Source organism: Scyliorhinus canicula, chromosome 1 (assembly GCF_902713615.1).
Source record: "Scyliorhinus canicula chromosome 1, sScyCan1.1, whole genome shotgun sequence".
Taxonomy (NCBI): Eukaryota; Metazoa; Chordata; class Chondrichthyes; order Carcharhiniformes; family Scyliorhinidae; genus Scyliorhinus; species Scyliorhinus canicula.
Window position 1 is genome coordinate 207,717,996 of NC_052146.1, and position 15,276 is coordinate 207,733,271.

General features: G+C 41.8%; 1 protein-coding gene across 1 annotated transcript in view; it reads right to left on the reverse strand.

The window, feature by feature from the left end:
* jag1b (jagged canonical Notch ligand 1b) overlaps window positions 1-15,276 on the reverse strand; it is a 50,861-nt gene that overhangs the window by 3,529 nt on the left and 32,056 nt on the right. The window contains exons 14-26 of the mRNA XM_038806684.1: window positions 13,457-13,607; window positions 12,460-12,624; window positions 11,765-11,878; window positions 11,088-11,201; window positions 10,876-10,989; window positions 10,658-10,774; window positions 7,732-7,759; window positions 7,534-7,619; window positions 5,249-5,362; window positions 3,848-3,957; window positions 1,263-1,496; window positions 720-851; window positions 47-197 (exon numbers count right to left, since the gene is read on the reverse strand). Of these exons, the coding sequence (XP_038662612.1) occupies window positions 47-197; window positions 720-851; window positions 1,263-1,496; window positions 3,848-3,957; window positions 5,249-5,362; window positions 7,534-7,619; window positions 7,732-7,759; window positions 10,658-10,774; window positions 10,876-10,989; window positions 11,088-11,201; window positions 11,765-11,878; window positions 12,460-12,624; window positions 13,457-13,607 (1,630 nt within the window). The remainder of the gene's footprint in view (window positions 1-46; window positions 198-719; window positions 852-1,262; window positions 1,497-3,847; window positions 3,958-5,248; window positions 5,363-7,533; window positions 7,620-7,731; window positions 7,760-10,657; window positions 10,775-10,875; window positions 10,990-11,087; window positions 11,202-11,764; window positions 11,879-12,459; window positions 12,625-13,456; window positions 13,608-15,276) is intronic.

Here is a 15,276-nt window from a genome sequence, read left to right on the forward strand (position 1 = left end):
CCTGAACTTCAGAGCTGTCTAAATTCCGACTTGCATCAGGCCTTACCTGGCTTGAGTGGTTCATGCATTGTTTGGACTCTGACATCTGCAACTGCTCCAAGGAGTGTATTGTTTCCATCAGGTTTACTAATGACGTCCATAATCTTTTCAGTTATATCTTTGATTGGATTCTTTCCCTGGACAGAATTTTCCACTGACTGCAGAGCGGGAGGTAGAAAGGGTTAAAAAATATATATATTTCTGAAGAGAGACATGTTGATAAATCTTTTCACTTCGCACTCATAAGGACAACTGCAAGAATGCCAAATTTCAAAAATCAAAACAATTTATACTAGGAGGAAGAAAAAGGTGCTGATTGTTTGACAGGTCAACTCAGAGGCGGCTTTGCCATGGAGAAAGCAATGAATGGGGGAGCTATAGACTCCTCAAGCTCTCTGATAATTCAAAATGATGCAAGGCTCAAACATATTCCTTGAATGTATGTGGCTTTTTTGAAAGTTTACAAGAGCCACATGAGTTTGGCTGATAACTAGATTTGTTAGTGTAGCTATTAGCACACTCCAGGTTGTTCCACAAGTGCAGCCCAATCACATGCAACAGTAGAGGTTTTGGTTTGGGTTTGCAAGGACGGGATTATAAAACGTATTTTCCAAACTGACCTTATCGATACCAGCGTCTGTTTGCAACTTTAATACATTTAAATGCAGAGAGATACTTACTATTGCCACGGTAATCTCATTAGCAGCAGAGTGGGTTTTTTCACAGATGAGGTAAAGCGAATATTCCACCGAAAGGTTGCGCAAAATCTGCAGATGCCTCAGCTCTGCGCATATTTGTTCAGTTGTAACACCCTAAAAAGAAAACAGATCAAATTAAGATAATACCAAGTAAATCTTTCAATGCAGCCAAAATAGAAACAGGGATTCAAAACAGTTATTAACATTACAATTGCTCCCTGGAATACAAGGAATTGTCTAATGATACAGGTGACCATGAAACTACTGGATTGGCCTTAAAAACCTGGTTCCCAAATCTTTAGGGCAGGAAATCTGCCATCCTTACCCAGCCTGGCCAACATACGACTTCAGACCAATATCAATATGGTTGATTCTCAACTGCCCTTTGAAATGACCTAACGAGCCATTTCAGTTGTATTCAAGGCAACAGCTCATCACCACTGAGGACAGTTAGGGGTGTAATAAAATGCTGGCCATGCCAGTGACGCCCACATCCCATGAAACAAAGTATCTACTTTCACATACCGGTCGAAGCATCTCCTTGTTAATAGCAAGAGTGATCTTGGCACAAGTACTGTCAAGGTAATCCACATTAGGCTGACATCTGGTTTTTGTTTGGCGAGTAGATGAGCATTCACCCAAGCCCACACATGGAGGAACAAAGCAGTGGCCTTCCTGGATAGGGATGCAGGTTTGCCATGCTGGACAACCACCATGGCCTTTCCCATCAACTCTGCAAGATTTAGGCCCGCACCACATCTACAAGACAGAATTGATTAAATTCATTATAAACAGCGAGACTATTCTCATCGAAGGGTTCCTCCAAAATAATTTCTGGATCTTAGGTGCTGTAGTTTTAGAACAGGCTTCTCAAAAGCCCTATAAAAAAACATTCTGCCAATTGCGGGGTAAAGATGTACATAAAAATACTCCAACGCAACAAAATAGATCACCACTTCTTTTCACAGAATGGTTACAGTGCAGAATGAGGCCATTCTGACCATCATGTCAGTGCTGACTCTCTGAAATGAGCAGTTCTCCCAGCGCCATCTGGGCCTTTCCTCCACAGTTCCACAAGCATTTTCTTTTCACATAACAATCCCCAATTTAAAAAAACTTTTTTCCATTAAAGCTTCAGTTCAACCTGTCGGCACCACAACTGGGGCAGTGTCTTCCAGTTCCTAACCGGACATTGGGTGAAAAGGTTTTTCCTCATGTCATCATCACTTATTTTGCCAATTGCCTCAAATCTGTGCTCTCCACAAATGGAGACAGTTTCTCCCCATTGGCTCTGTCCCCTCATAATATCATCTCAAACCTTCCCTTCAAGCTGAACAGTCCCAATGTCTCAAATCTATCTAGATAACTGAAGTTCCTCATCCCTGGAAGCCATTGCAGTGAATTTGTTCCGCACCCTCTCTAAATGCCTATACATTTTTCTGCAAGTGTGGTATGGCCCAGAACTGGATGTAATACTCGTTAAGTCCAAACTAGTGTTTTATACCATTTTAACATAAAAAAGTGCTTTGTTAGTGCATTTTATATCTCTATTAATAAAGCCTAGGAAGCTCTATGTTTTATTAGTCACGGTCACACCATTAATGATTTATGCACATTTGTATGGTTAGATCTCTCTGCTCCTGCAACCCACTTTATTTACATCTGTATTCTTCCTTCCAAAATGCATCATTTCACTCTTCCCTGCATTAGATTTCATCGGTCTGTCTGTCCATTCCGCTAACCTAGGTCATTCTGAAGTTCTACACACTCCTCCCTGCAGTTGGCAATATCCTAGCTAAATTCCATACTGGAGCATACATTTTCTTGCTCAATCTTATTGACACGAGATCAATCATCCAAAATATAATTCCCCACACACCAGATACAGATTCTTATTTCAGACAAGCTAATTGGGGTTGGGAGGAGAGAAGAGAATAAACGAGCAAAGCTAGTCACTGATAGAAAGATGATAGATCATTAAACCATACTTTCACAACTCCCGCCAGGGAGGCAATTGAATGATCCTTCATTAGGATGGTTGGAACGCTGGTACAGTGGTTAGCACTGCTGCCTCACGGAGCCAAGGCCCCAGGTTCGATCCCTGCCCGTATGGACTTTGCATTCTCCCCATGTTTGCGTGTGTTTCGCCCCCACAACCCAAATGTGCACAGGCTAGGTGGATTGGCCACGCTAAATTGGCTCTTAATTTGATACTCTAAATTTATTTTAAAAACGGATGGTTGGAAAGCACTGGGTGGCACAGTGGTTAGCACTGCTGCTTTATGGCACTGAGGACTTGGGTTCGATCGCCAGCCCACTGCCCGTGTGGAGTTTGAACATTCTCCTTGTGTCTGCGTGGGTCTCAACTCCACAATCCAAAGATAAGCATGGTAGGTGGATTGGCTACGCCAAATTGTCCCTTAATTGGAAAAAAGAGAATTGGGCACTTTAAATTTAGTTTAAAAAAGGATGGATGGAAAGCAGAAAGGCAAATAGGCAACTTCATAGATGCTTGAAATTCCACTATCTAAAAAGTGCAAAACAAATTCTCTGCTAACCATTACTAGCTTGAAAGTGCAAAATATGGTTAGACAGTAAAGGTCAATTTAAAGATGAACCTTTCAAGTTAATCCTTTTTAAATCCCCATCACCAGCTTGGTTTAAATAAGATCCATGGATCCTGCAACCATCACATTTATTTTACTCTTGTTAATAGTCCTTTGATGTTACTCTTTGACCGGCATGCTGTGGGCCAGCATCCCCTTTCATGTTGCTAAAGTCACTCCTTCATCCCAACAGCAGAACAGTATCCATGTTCAGTAATGCAAAGAGTGCTTAAAAAGAGAAAATTCTAAAATAATCTTTACTCTTGTCCTATTCCTTTCCCACCAACCCCAAGCTAACCCAGGAATTAATTTTTCAGCAGACTTTTTTCCTGCAGTATGAATTGTGATAATGAAAATCAACATCCTTGTGTTTTTTCTGATGAGTGCAAGATGAAAAGCTTCAGCAACATGTCTTTCTTTACAGCAATATTCAATTATTTATTTTTATTTTAGAAAATAGCTTCTATTTTCACAGATTTGAGTGCAGTGTTGCACTTATCATACCTTTGTGCATGTAACTCTGCCGTTATGACACTGACATCCATTGCAATCTTCTTCCCATTTAGCTCCATGCGATGCAACACTATCTTTCAGGATGCAAGCTCTCCCTGTAACTGTATGTAGACAGAGATGAACATTAAAACTACATCTTTATCACAGGGGGGAAAAACAGCCTTGAAAATTGACATTTTGCAGAGTAGAATTCGGAACTCCCAGTGCCTCAACAGTCAAAACCATATCATGACACCCAATTTTGAGAACAATGTTAAAATCATTCTGATGTGCAAGGAAGCTAGTTATGTTTAAACTCTTTTCCTGTAAATGCAACATGCAAGAGTAATATATATATATATATATATATATATATATATATATATATATATATATATATATATATATATATGTACAAAAAAATTAGACAATGGGCTAAGAAGAAAAGACCATTCAGCCCCTCTAACCTGTTCCGCCATGAAGATCATGGGAGAAAGTGAATTTGAGGCCAAAGATCAGTCATGTACTAAGTAACAGAGCAAGCTCAATGAGCCAAATGGCCTCCTCCTTTCTGCTCTTATTTTGTCTCATCAGTCCATCCATTCCCCACCTTCCTTATGTAACCCTCAATATCCTCTTCATTTAAAAAAAAAAAAAATCTCATCCATAAAGTTACAAAGCCAATGCACAGAGTGGACAGGGCAAACCCTTAATCAATCTCATTGCTTGCTCCAAAAAACAATTCAAATTGAAGCTAATTCATGGTCTCCACAAGAGAGACATACAAATCCAAGCTGACAGGAAAAGGCATATTGCACCTCATCTTGGACTTCATCTGATGCTTGGTCTTAGTCAAAAGGCCAAGAAGCAATGACTCAATATCCTTTTAAAAAAAAAAAAAATTTAGAGTAGCCAATTATTTTTTTTTTCCAAGGGGCAATTTAACATGGCCAATCCACCTACCCTGCACATCTTTGGGTTGTGGGGGGTGAGACCTACACAGACACGGGGAGAATGTGCGAACTCCACACGGACAGTGACCCGGGACCGGATTGAACCTGGGACCTCAGCGCCATGAGGCAGCAGTGCTAACCACTGCGCTCACCATGCCGCCCGACCCTCAATATCCTTACCCAGAAAACCTCCCTCAGTTTAGAAACGTTCCATTACCACACCCAGCCTCAGTAGCTAGTAGAAGAGGAGAGTTCTAGGTCTCCACTAGCAAGTGCTTCACCCCATGAAGGGCCGAGCTCTCATTTTAATGTTATGCACCCATGTTCTGGGTCTCTATCTACCCTGGCAAATCATTTAATCATCGTAAACACTACTAACCAGATCACCCCTTAATCTTATCAACATTCAAGGATACATCCAATATATTTAAATCCAGTGTGCTTGGGAAGCAGGTTTTACCTTCTTGACATCGGAGGCCACTGCGGCCTGGAGGGCAAATACATCGATACCCATTGATTTCGTCCACACATGTAGCCCCGTAAGCACAAGGTGAAGACTGACACTCATTAATATCTGAAAAGGTAAAGGTAATTGTTTCACAAATGAGACCAAGGTACTTACAAAGCACCGTTCTGACCTGAAGCGTCAACACGGTTTCTCTCTCCACAGATGCTGACTGACCTGCTGAACTTTCCCAGCGTTTTTCATCATCACTTAAAAAAAACAATGCTGCTCAATTGTCAGTCTCACTTAAAGCTTAAAATCTCACATTTGGTTGGAATCTCTCACTTTATCCTAAGAGATCAGCCAGACATCAGAGGGATGCACTCAAAATCACCGAAAGACTGCTGCCCTTACATCAAATTAATGGTTTTAAGCCTGTGATGGTCTCGACTATAAGTAACTGACTTGTATGCCAACACCACCAGAAAATGTGGGGCAGACAGAAATCAGCCAGTTTCAAAGAGGAATATTTGGTTTCAAATCTTTCCTCCTGCTCCTCCAGAAGGTGCATTCAATAGGAACCGTTCACCTTCTGTTGAGGTGAAGCAACAGGAAAGTCAACAGTCTATTTAACTACAGTGGCATCACAACTGAGCCTTTATCTAGCAATTGTATTGCCAGAAAACCATAAAAAAAAACTAAAGCAGTGTGAAATGGCACCAAAACAATTCAAACATCAATTAAAACATCCGTTTTGATTAACTAGCTATTCACCAGTTTACTTTGGTGGTATCATTTTCAAATAATTAAACCAGGAGCAAAGTCCAAAATAGCCTCTGCAAACTCATGGTGACTGGCAAAGCAATATGCCCAGAGTTGTGAGTTTAAGCTGCTCGGTACAACCAGCTTTCAAGCAGGACAGAGTAAAAAGAGGAAATAAGCAGGGCAGAAATAGCGCAAATTAGGATTATCATGGTGACCACGGTCATAATTCATTCAGGTCTGGGTTTCAGTTAAATAAAATGCTGGATTACAGAAAACCTGCTTAACAGTGGCACAATAAATATATATATTTTTTTATTTTAAAAGTACCAATTATTTTTTTCCAATTAAGGGGCAATTTAGTATGGCCAATCCACCTAACCTGCACATCTTTGGGTTGTGGGGGTGAGACTCACGCAGACACAATGTGTAAACTCACACAGACAGTGACCAAGGGCCGGGATTGAAACCGGGTCCTCGGCGCTGAGGCAGCAGTGCTGACCACTGCGCCACAGTGCCGTTGTACAATAAATACAGTTGAACAAAATATTTTACTGACACGCATTAAGTTACATCTACCACCCATTTGCTCATACCACTAATGCACGTCCTCATTTAGTTCCAAATATCACTGCAGCATTTGGCAGACTGGCTACTTTCAAGATCTGAGACTTGGCTCACGGATCCCAATTCACTTTCGGACATCGAGGGGAACCCAATTACCTCAACTCTGCCTGGTCCAGAAACCAAATTTTTTTGTCCATACTGCTAGTCTAGGCCATCCACCGGAATCTTTCTAGAAAGGCTTAATGGAAAATTATCCAATGCATTGAGAATCAAACTGCCCGAGGGCAGCATGGTGGCACAGTGGTTAGCATTGCTGCCTCACGCCGCTGAGGACCAGGGTTCAATCCTGGCCACGGGTTACTGTCCATGTGGAGTTTGCGCATTCTCCTGTGTCTGCCTGGGTCTCACCCCAACAACCCAAAAAGATATGAAGGGTAAATGGGTAGATGAATTGGTCATGCTAAAATCACTCCTTAATTAGGTAAAAAAAAAAAGAATTGGGTACTCTAAATTTATTAAAAAGAGAATCCAACTGCCCACATATTGCAAGTCCTTCATCAGAGAGGTTTAATTGAAGTGAGCAATAATGCGTCTTGCCTTTGAAAGTTCAATGCTGAATATTCTGCCTCACACATTTCTAAATGCTAACTCATTTGAATTTTTTATGGGATAATGGACTTTTAAAAACTTGCCTGCAAGCAACATTAGAGAAAAAATGAGCCTGTAGTTAACTGCTTTATTGTCCCCTTCTTGAACCAAAAGATCTACATTGGTTAACCTCCAATACCACAACACAATTGTAATAAAACTAAATGGCTTTTCAGTGAATGCAATGCAAATAAAGGGGTTTTGGAGTCTAGTTCATTCTAAAACTGTTGCTCACACGGTTTAAGGATGGCTCGTGGCTAATGCAATTAACAATTCAGTAAGCCCTAAAAAGCAAAGTAGTGATACCATATTTTAATACTTACTGATCCGGCAATCCGGTCCTGCAAAACCAGGAGCACATTCACATCGATACCAGTTCTCACCGTCCACACAAGTGCCACTGTTGTAACTTAAAATTGCAAAGTTAATGTTAGAGGTGGCGGCAAAATAATCACACAAAAAGTAGAGTAAATAATGCAAAAAAAAAATACAGTGTATAAAAACTCTGAAACCACACTTACCATGGGTGCGGGCTGCAGTCATTTGTATCTAGAGGGGTGGAGGGGGAAGAGAGAGGAAAAGAAAATCACAAAAAATTAAGGTTTTAATGACGAGCCACAGAGACTTGTGAAACAAAATTCCCACTGTACTCACGCCCCAAGGTGGTTACTTGTTAACAGGCCTATGATTAAAGTGTAGGAAGTCATTTACTGTTTGTCAAATAGGCTGTTACTCTTCTGAATGGATTCCAGGCTTTCACCATGGACTCTGCTAAATACATCTTGACAGATGTGCGCATGGGGAGGCAGTCCTTGTAAAGCAACTAACAGGAAGAAATGAGTGAAAGCAGACATTTCACCCATCAGCCAAGAATGTTGGGAACAAGATCACATCTGCGTTCATTTATGCAATTTGTGTCTCTCTCCCAGGCACAGGTCTAGAGCTGGGCAGTAAAATGGATTGCGATTAGATCTGGCAGAGTCGCAGTTAAAATGCTTATTTTGCCTGCTTTCAGAAAAACAAAGCTAAGAAGGGGAACATAAACATGATGGTGAAATTAGATTCATGACACGGGGGCCAAAATCTGACAGAGGAGCGAACGCAGTGTCTGTTTGCTGGACTTGCCTTTTTCACAGGTTTAATCTTGCATATTCTGCCTGTGGAAACCTGCTGAAAGTAAATGGCACAGGGAGGGAAACCGGGCATCAAGGAAGTGAACAGGGTAAAGTAACCAAGTATCTCCTTTGTTGTACCATCTTTTGTTCTGACGGTGGCAGGGTTAGCATTCAATTCTGGCCTTGGGTGTGTGGAGTTTGTACTTTGTCCCAGTGTCTGCGTGGGTTTCCTCGCTGTCCAAAGATGTGCAGATTAGGTGGGGATAGGGCGGAGAGTGGGCCTGGATCGGGTGCTCTTTCGGAGAGTCGGTGCAGACTCGGTGGGTCGAATGGCCTCCTTCTGCACTAAGAATTCTATGGTTCTATAGATTAACAGTGCAAGGGCTGAGAAAGGGTGGATCAAGTCAATGTCAAATCGGGTACAGAAAGAAAGGAAATTAAAGATTGGGTTGAGAGACAAAGGTGAAAAATATGCAAAACCTTAAACAATTAGACCACAAGACCGGAGCAGAATTAAGCCACTCGGCCCACTGATGGGTCGTGGCTGATATTTTCATCATTCCGATTCTCCTGTCTTCTCCCCATAACCATTTATTAATCAAGAACCTATCTATCTGTGTGTCTTAAGGACACTCAGTGATTTGGCCTCCACAGTCTTCTGCAGAAAAGAGTTCCACAGATTCACCACCCTCTGGCTGAAGAAATTCCCCCTCATTTCTGTTTTGAAGGGCCGTCCCTTTAGTTGGAGATTGTGCCCTCTGGTTCTAGTTTTTCCTACAAGTGGAAACATCTTCTCCACATCCACTCTATCGAGGCCTTTCAATTAAAGGCCAAAGGAATGAGACTCCACACTCTTAATTTTCAGTGGCACCGGGTTTAATTTTGGAAGCACTCATTACACTATTAGTATTGTGCAAAGTCCAAAATAGACAAGGCTTTGTGGGGTGTTTGTTTGAACCCACTGCACAAGTAAAGCAATCTCACACCATTCACTCCATTTGAAGGTTGGTGGGGGTGGGCAGACAGCATGCAAGATCCATTAGTTTCATGAATATTGTAACAGCAAATTGTGGTCAAGGAATAAGTTACACCATTTAGCCCCTCAAATCCACTCCGCTATTCAATAAGCTCATGGCTAATCTGTGACCGAACTATATACCCACCTCAACCAGCAGCTATTAAAAATGGATATGTGGCATACAAAAATTCTCAAACTTAACACATAGGGCAGCACAGTGGCTAGCACTGCTGTCTCATGGTGCCGAGGACCCGGGTAAGATCCTAGCCCCGGGTCACTGTGGGATTTGCACATTCTCCCCATGACTGAAAGATGTACTGGGCAGGTGGATTGGCCACGTTAAATTTTCCCCTTATTGGAAAAAAATAATTGGGTACTCTTATTTTATTAAAAATTTTACATCAACTGTTCCAGCATCAATTTCCAATTATAGGACAGCACTGCATGTACGTGTTTCCTAATTTCACTCCTGAAAGGTTTCTAGGCAACGTCCCTTATTCAGAGACTCCCCAACCGGAGGAAATAAAATCTTGAAACTTTTCAATCCAAACATACATAGCAGGAGAAGTTGGCCATTCGGACTCTCAAACCAGTTCTGCCATTCAATAAGATTATGCTTGATCTGTTGGAGTTTGCTTTACAACAATCTACCTACCGCTGCCCACACAACCCTCAAAAGAAAATTTCTTCTGTCCTAAAAGGGCGTCCCCTAATTTTAAACAGTGCCCCCTAGTTCAGGACTATGACGAGAGGAAATGTCTTTCCGCATCTAACGTCGAGACCGTTCAAGACTGTATAAAATAAATCAAGTCATCCCTCACGCTGCTAAATTAGACCGGAAACAAGCCACCCTAAAAATCACTCCTTACAGACTAGATTGCAGCAAATAAAATCTCTCCTCTTCAATTTAACCCTTGGGTGTCCAGGTATCATTCTGGCAAATCTAGGCTGCAGACCCTCCAAGGTAATATATCTTCCTTAAGGTGTGGTGCTCAGAACTGCTCTCAGTAACCCGTGATGCAGTCTAACCAGATTTTCTACAAGTAAAGCAGAACTTTCTCCCCTTGTGTTCTATACATAACGGCTAGCATTCCATTTATCTTTTATTATTTCCTCATACCTTTTCAGGACATTTTAATGATCTATGTACCCCATCGATCATTTGCCTGGATAAAACGCACTAAGCTCAAAGAAAGTAACTTGCTGTGTGAAGCATAATGAACAGTTTTGGCAATGGGAAATGGTGTGGCTGTTAGCTAGAGTAACAAACACAGCACTGTTATAGCTCTATTGCGACAGAACACTGGCACTTACTCTGCGAACACGTGAGTCCTTCCCAGCCTTCTTTGCAGACACAAGTAAAGGTATCTCCACTGACCACGCAAGTTCCACCATTCTGACAAGGATTTGGTAGACAGCTACTGTTTCTTGCTATGGGATAAGGGAAGGAGGAAAAAAAATAAGATTACAGTCTTAACCAACGGCACCACGAGAAATAAATGTTTTTTTTTTAAATCATACAATTTACTTACCTATGTTGCAAGTGGCACCTTCCCAACCAACAGGGCACATACACTTAAATGTATCTCCTTCATCATAACATGTCCCACCATTGTTGCATGTGGCTTCATCACATTGACTATCCCCTGCAAAGCACCAAAGTTTAAAAGTGAACGGTTCTGCTTTCTTGTGCGAGTACCACAATGAACTTAAAACACTGAGGAATTAAGCCAAAAACACTTACTGGAATGACACGTTTTGCCTTTCCAATCATTCTTGCATTCACAGTAGAAGTCATTCACCAGATCCTGGCATTTGCCTCCATTCTGACATGGGTTTATGCTGCAATCATTGATATCTGCAAAATAGAAATGCAAAGCCTAAACTGGACAGGTGCACAACTGACATGCATTGCATCAGGCTGTGAGGTAGCATTATTTCATACCAAGTGAATCTGCCCATATCTTCCTGCACCCCCCACGCCATGCAGCCTCTCCATCCCCCACCTTCCACACCCCCAATATCCAAGTAGCCTCCTCCACGATCTGTGCTCCTCCAATTCTGGCAAATACAATGAAACTTACACATACCTACTTGCTAAACATCTAACCTCAGGAGTACAACCAAGATTGAAGGTGCATGGATAGGTACTCCACATATCGTAACTTGCATAGCTACAGAACAAATGTTGGAAAGTGGGATTTGCCTGGGGAGACTCTTTTTTGGCCAGCACAGACAGGAGCCAAGAGGCCTCTTTCTGTGCCGTAGACTTTCTATGATTCTGTTAAGGGAATAAAAAGCAATGGCCCGAGGTGTGGAGATATTTCAGATTTATTTACTGAACAGATTGCAAAAAAAGTTCTCTCATCACGCGCTGAACATTTGAGGGGTGCAAGATAATTCAGAGGCTGATCGACTTACTGATTTGGCAAAGGACCCCTTCCCATCCTTCATGACATATACACTGATAGATGTTGACTCCATCAATGCAGGTCCCACCATTTTTACAAGGATCACTCTCACAGTCATTAATGTCTGTAATGGGGAAAGGTAGAATGTCATTTCACAAAAGTAAACTCACTTTTTCAACACTCACTATTAGTCAGCGTAAAATTCTCAAACTTTACATTTGGATCAATAACACTAAAAGAGCAGCAAGCTCCTGCTAATTTCAAATGTAATCGGATCTCAGAAAATAAAAGAGTATAGATAAAGACTATTAAATAGCCTGACTGTTTTAATCTCCTGTTGAAACAAAGGTCGCTGCTTCAAACAAACTTGAGACAGAAAATTGATCACAAGTTTGCAAATTGCACTCTGTTACGAAGTGTGGTCTAGCCACAAGTGAATTCTGTGTCAAGATCAGGGACAACTAGCTGATTATTCACAGATGCCACAAGGTCATAAGGGAAAATAAAAGCCTTGATAGTCAAGGAAATATGTCTAACCTACAGCACAGTCCAAGGTTCAAATAAAAGAGGTTCTGCTTCTCTAGTGCAAGACCGGTTATGACCTGCAACTCAACAGTTACAAAAGGAGGAACTGAAGCTAGCAGAGGTACTGCAGAGGGGAAGAGTGAAGAAAGGGGGAGAAAAGAAAGATAAAGTTATCCTCACTTTCATGACAGTAAGTGCCAGTGAATCCCTCGTTGCAGTCACAAGTGAATTTTCCTCCTGCTTGACTCTTGCACTTGCCGTGAGGTCCACAAACATTTGAGGAGATGTAGCGTATCCCAGTGGGCGTACTATTGGATGCTACACCGACAGTGCAGCTGTCAATAACTGAAAAATACCAGGAAGCAAAATACTTTAAATGGAATTTCTCAGACCCATGTCAATGTACGCGTATGCAAACGATAACAGTGGGACATCCAGATGCAAGTACAGCTACCGATAATTTTAAATATTGTGTGGAATTTAAGAGCAGAGTCCCAACCTTTGGAAAGCTGCCACTATTCCACATCAAACAAGGATTCTTTTTGTTGCACAAGGCAATGGGGGTGGGGGGGGGGGGGGGGAAAGAGAGAGAGAAGCGAGATGGGAACCACAAAATACAATGTTTTAGACACATAGAATGCAAAAAAAAAAACATATGCTGCGTTGCCTCCGTAACAACTGTCCGCATTTTTTTTTTTCCTACAAGTATAAACACTTGAGGTACTTACATTTTCTTGTAAAATGTTAAAACATATCAGAACCAAGCTGGGGAATTACTATCAAGCTCTGTGGTGGGTCTGACCCAACATTCTCCATCCACAGAACAGAATGAGAAAGCCACAGAACAATTATTAGGCAGAACACACACAGAGCTGGTTAATGGTTAAGCCTGGGTCTGCTCCGTTGAAAATAATGCCCTCGCCATTCTGTAGGAACTGGAGACTCCACAGCACTCTGAAAACATCCAAAGATATGCATTTTGTTGACTGCGATGACAGGATTCAAAATGATGGCCCACGAGCCATGCCATGAACCAATAACTTTAGCCAGAAAGGCAGTGCCCACTGGAAGAACTTGTGTGCTTAGAGCTGGCATAACGTTAATTTATTTCTGTCACCACTCCCACAGCGCTCCTAGGATAACAAAAAGTTGCTTGAAGCAAGTGGCTAGGACCTACCTTCACAGGGAGTAGTTCGGCAATGGTCTTTCAAATGGGAACAATTTTTCCCTTCATAATCTTCTGGGCAGCTGCAGAAGTAATCATTGGCCAGATTAAAGCATTGCGCCCCATTCCGACATGGGTTTGGTTCACAATAATCAATGTCCAGCTGTAAAACGTAAAAAAGGAAATCGTTAAGTTTCTCATTTAAAGAGGATAGGTAACATTAGACATTTGAAGAAAGACAGCGCGCATTAAACCGTTATCAATCTAAATCGATAGCTAGTTTGATAACACTCCAGCTAGCACTGACCTATATTGTGCCTACACTAACACCCTTAAAATTTTTATTCTGCCTCCCAATTTTGCCAAACAAAAAAAAGGCTGCAGTGGTTAGAAGGACTGTTCTGTGACTCAGCTGGGTAAAGGCAACATAAAACTGAACCTGACAGACCACAAGGTCCCTGGTGTGATCTGATCCCAAGGCATGGTGAGCTAGTTAATCTGCAGCCAACAGTTTGGGCACTGCAATTAACCTTAATGACCCTGGGACTGAAGAGGGGAGGGGAAGAAAAAAAAACAAATCAGCCAGCGCTCCTCATCACGAGCGAGAGATTTTTTTTGGGTGTTGAGATGCACAAGGTGCTGAGCGATGACAGGATTGCCTGCTCATTCTTCTTTGTCAACCCCCAGAGTGGAAATCTCTTGCCTAGGAGACTCACTAACCTAATAAAACACACTAATACAACCACATGGGGTTCCACCAGAAAATATGCCACGGGCTAGAGTGAAAATAAACATAAAATTGGTTTCAAAATAGAACCTGCATTTCTATAGCACCATTCATGGAGACCATCAGCCACTTGAGAAATACATTTGCAGAGATACAGGGATAATGAAGGCAAATGGGGCTGACTATTATGCTACAGAGCATAGTCTCGATGGGCTGAATAAGAACTAGGAGCAGCAGTCAGCAAATCAGCCCCTCAAGCCTTCTCCAATACGATCGTGGCTAGTCTCAGAGCCTCTACACCCTTCTGCCCGCTCCCCATAAACCTTCATCCCGCTACTAATTTAAAAACCTATTTATCTCCTCAAATTTGTTTAGTGTTCCAACGCTCATTGCGCTCTGGGTAGAGAATGAGTGAAATTCTTTGAGTGAAGTAATTCCCCCTTATTTCTGTTTCAAATCTGCCACCCCTCAGCCTTCTCTAACAAGGGGAATCATCCACTCTACGTCGACCCTGTCAATCGCCTTTAGCATCCTCTATTCCTTAATTAGATCTCCACTTTATCTTCTAAACTCCAGTCTGCTCACTCCCTCTTCAAAAGACTTTAGTGACATGTGCAAATTTGGCTATAGTACATTCTTTCTCTGCATCCAAGTCATGAATATAGATTGTAAAGAGTTGCAGCCCCCCCCAACTCTGTGGCACACCACCGGTTACACCTTGCCACTCACAAAAAGATCCATTTATCCTCACTCTCCTTTGTTGGTTAGCAATCCTCTATCCAAGCTAATCTATTATCCCCAACCCAGTGGGATCTCACCTTGTGTATTAACCTTGTGTGCAGCAGCTTATCAAATGTCTTTTGGAAGTCCAGATATACCAAGTCTACAGGAATCCCATCATCCACTTTGCTTGTTACATCAAAGATTTAATCAACACTATTTACCTTTCATAAAAACCATGTTGACTCGGATGGATTGCATTTAGACTTTCCAAATGTCCTTAATAATGGATTCCAACAATTTCAACGACCAACTTAAAGTAAACTTATCTACATTTTTCCTCTTTCTGCCGGTCTCTCTTTTTGAACAGGGACGTTATTAGCCT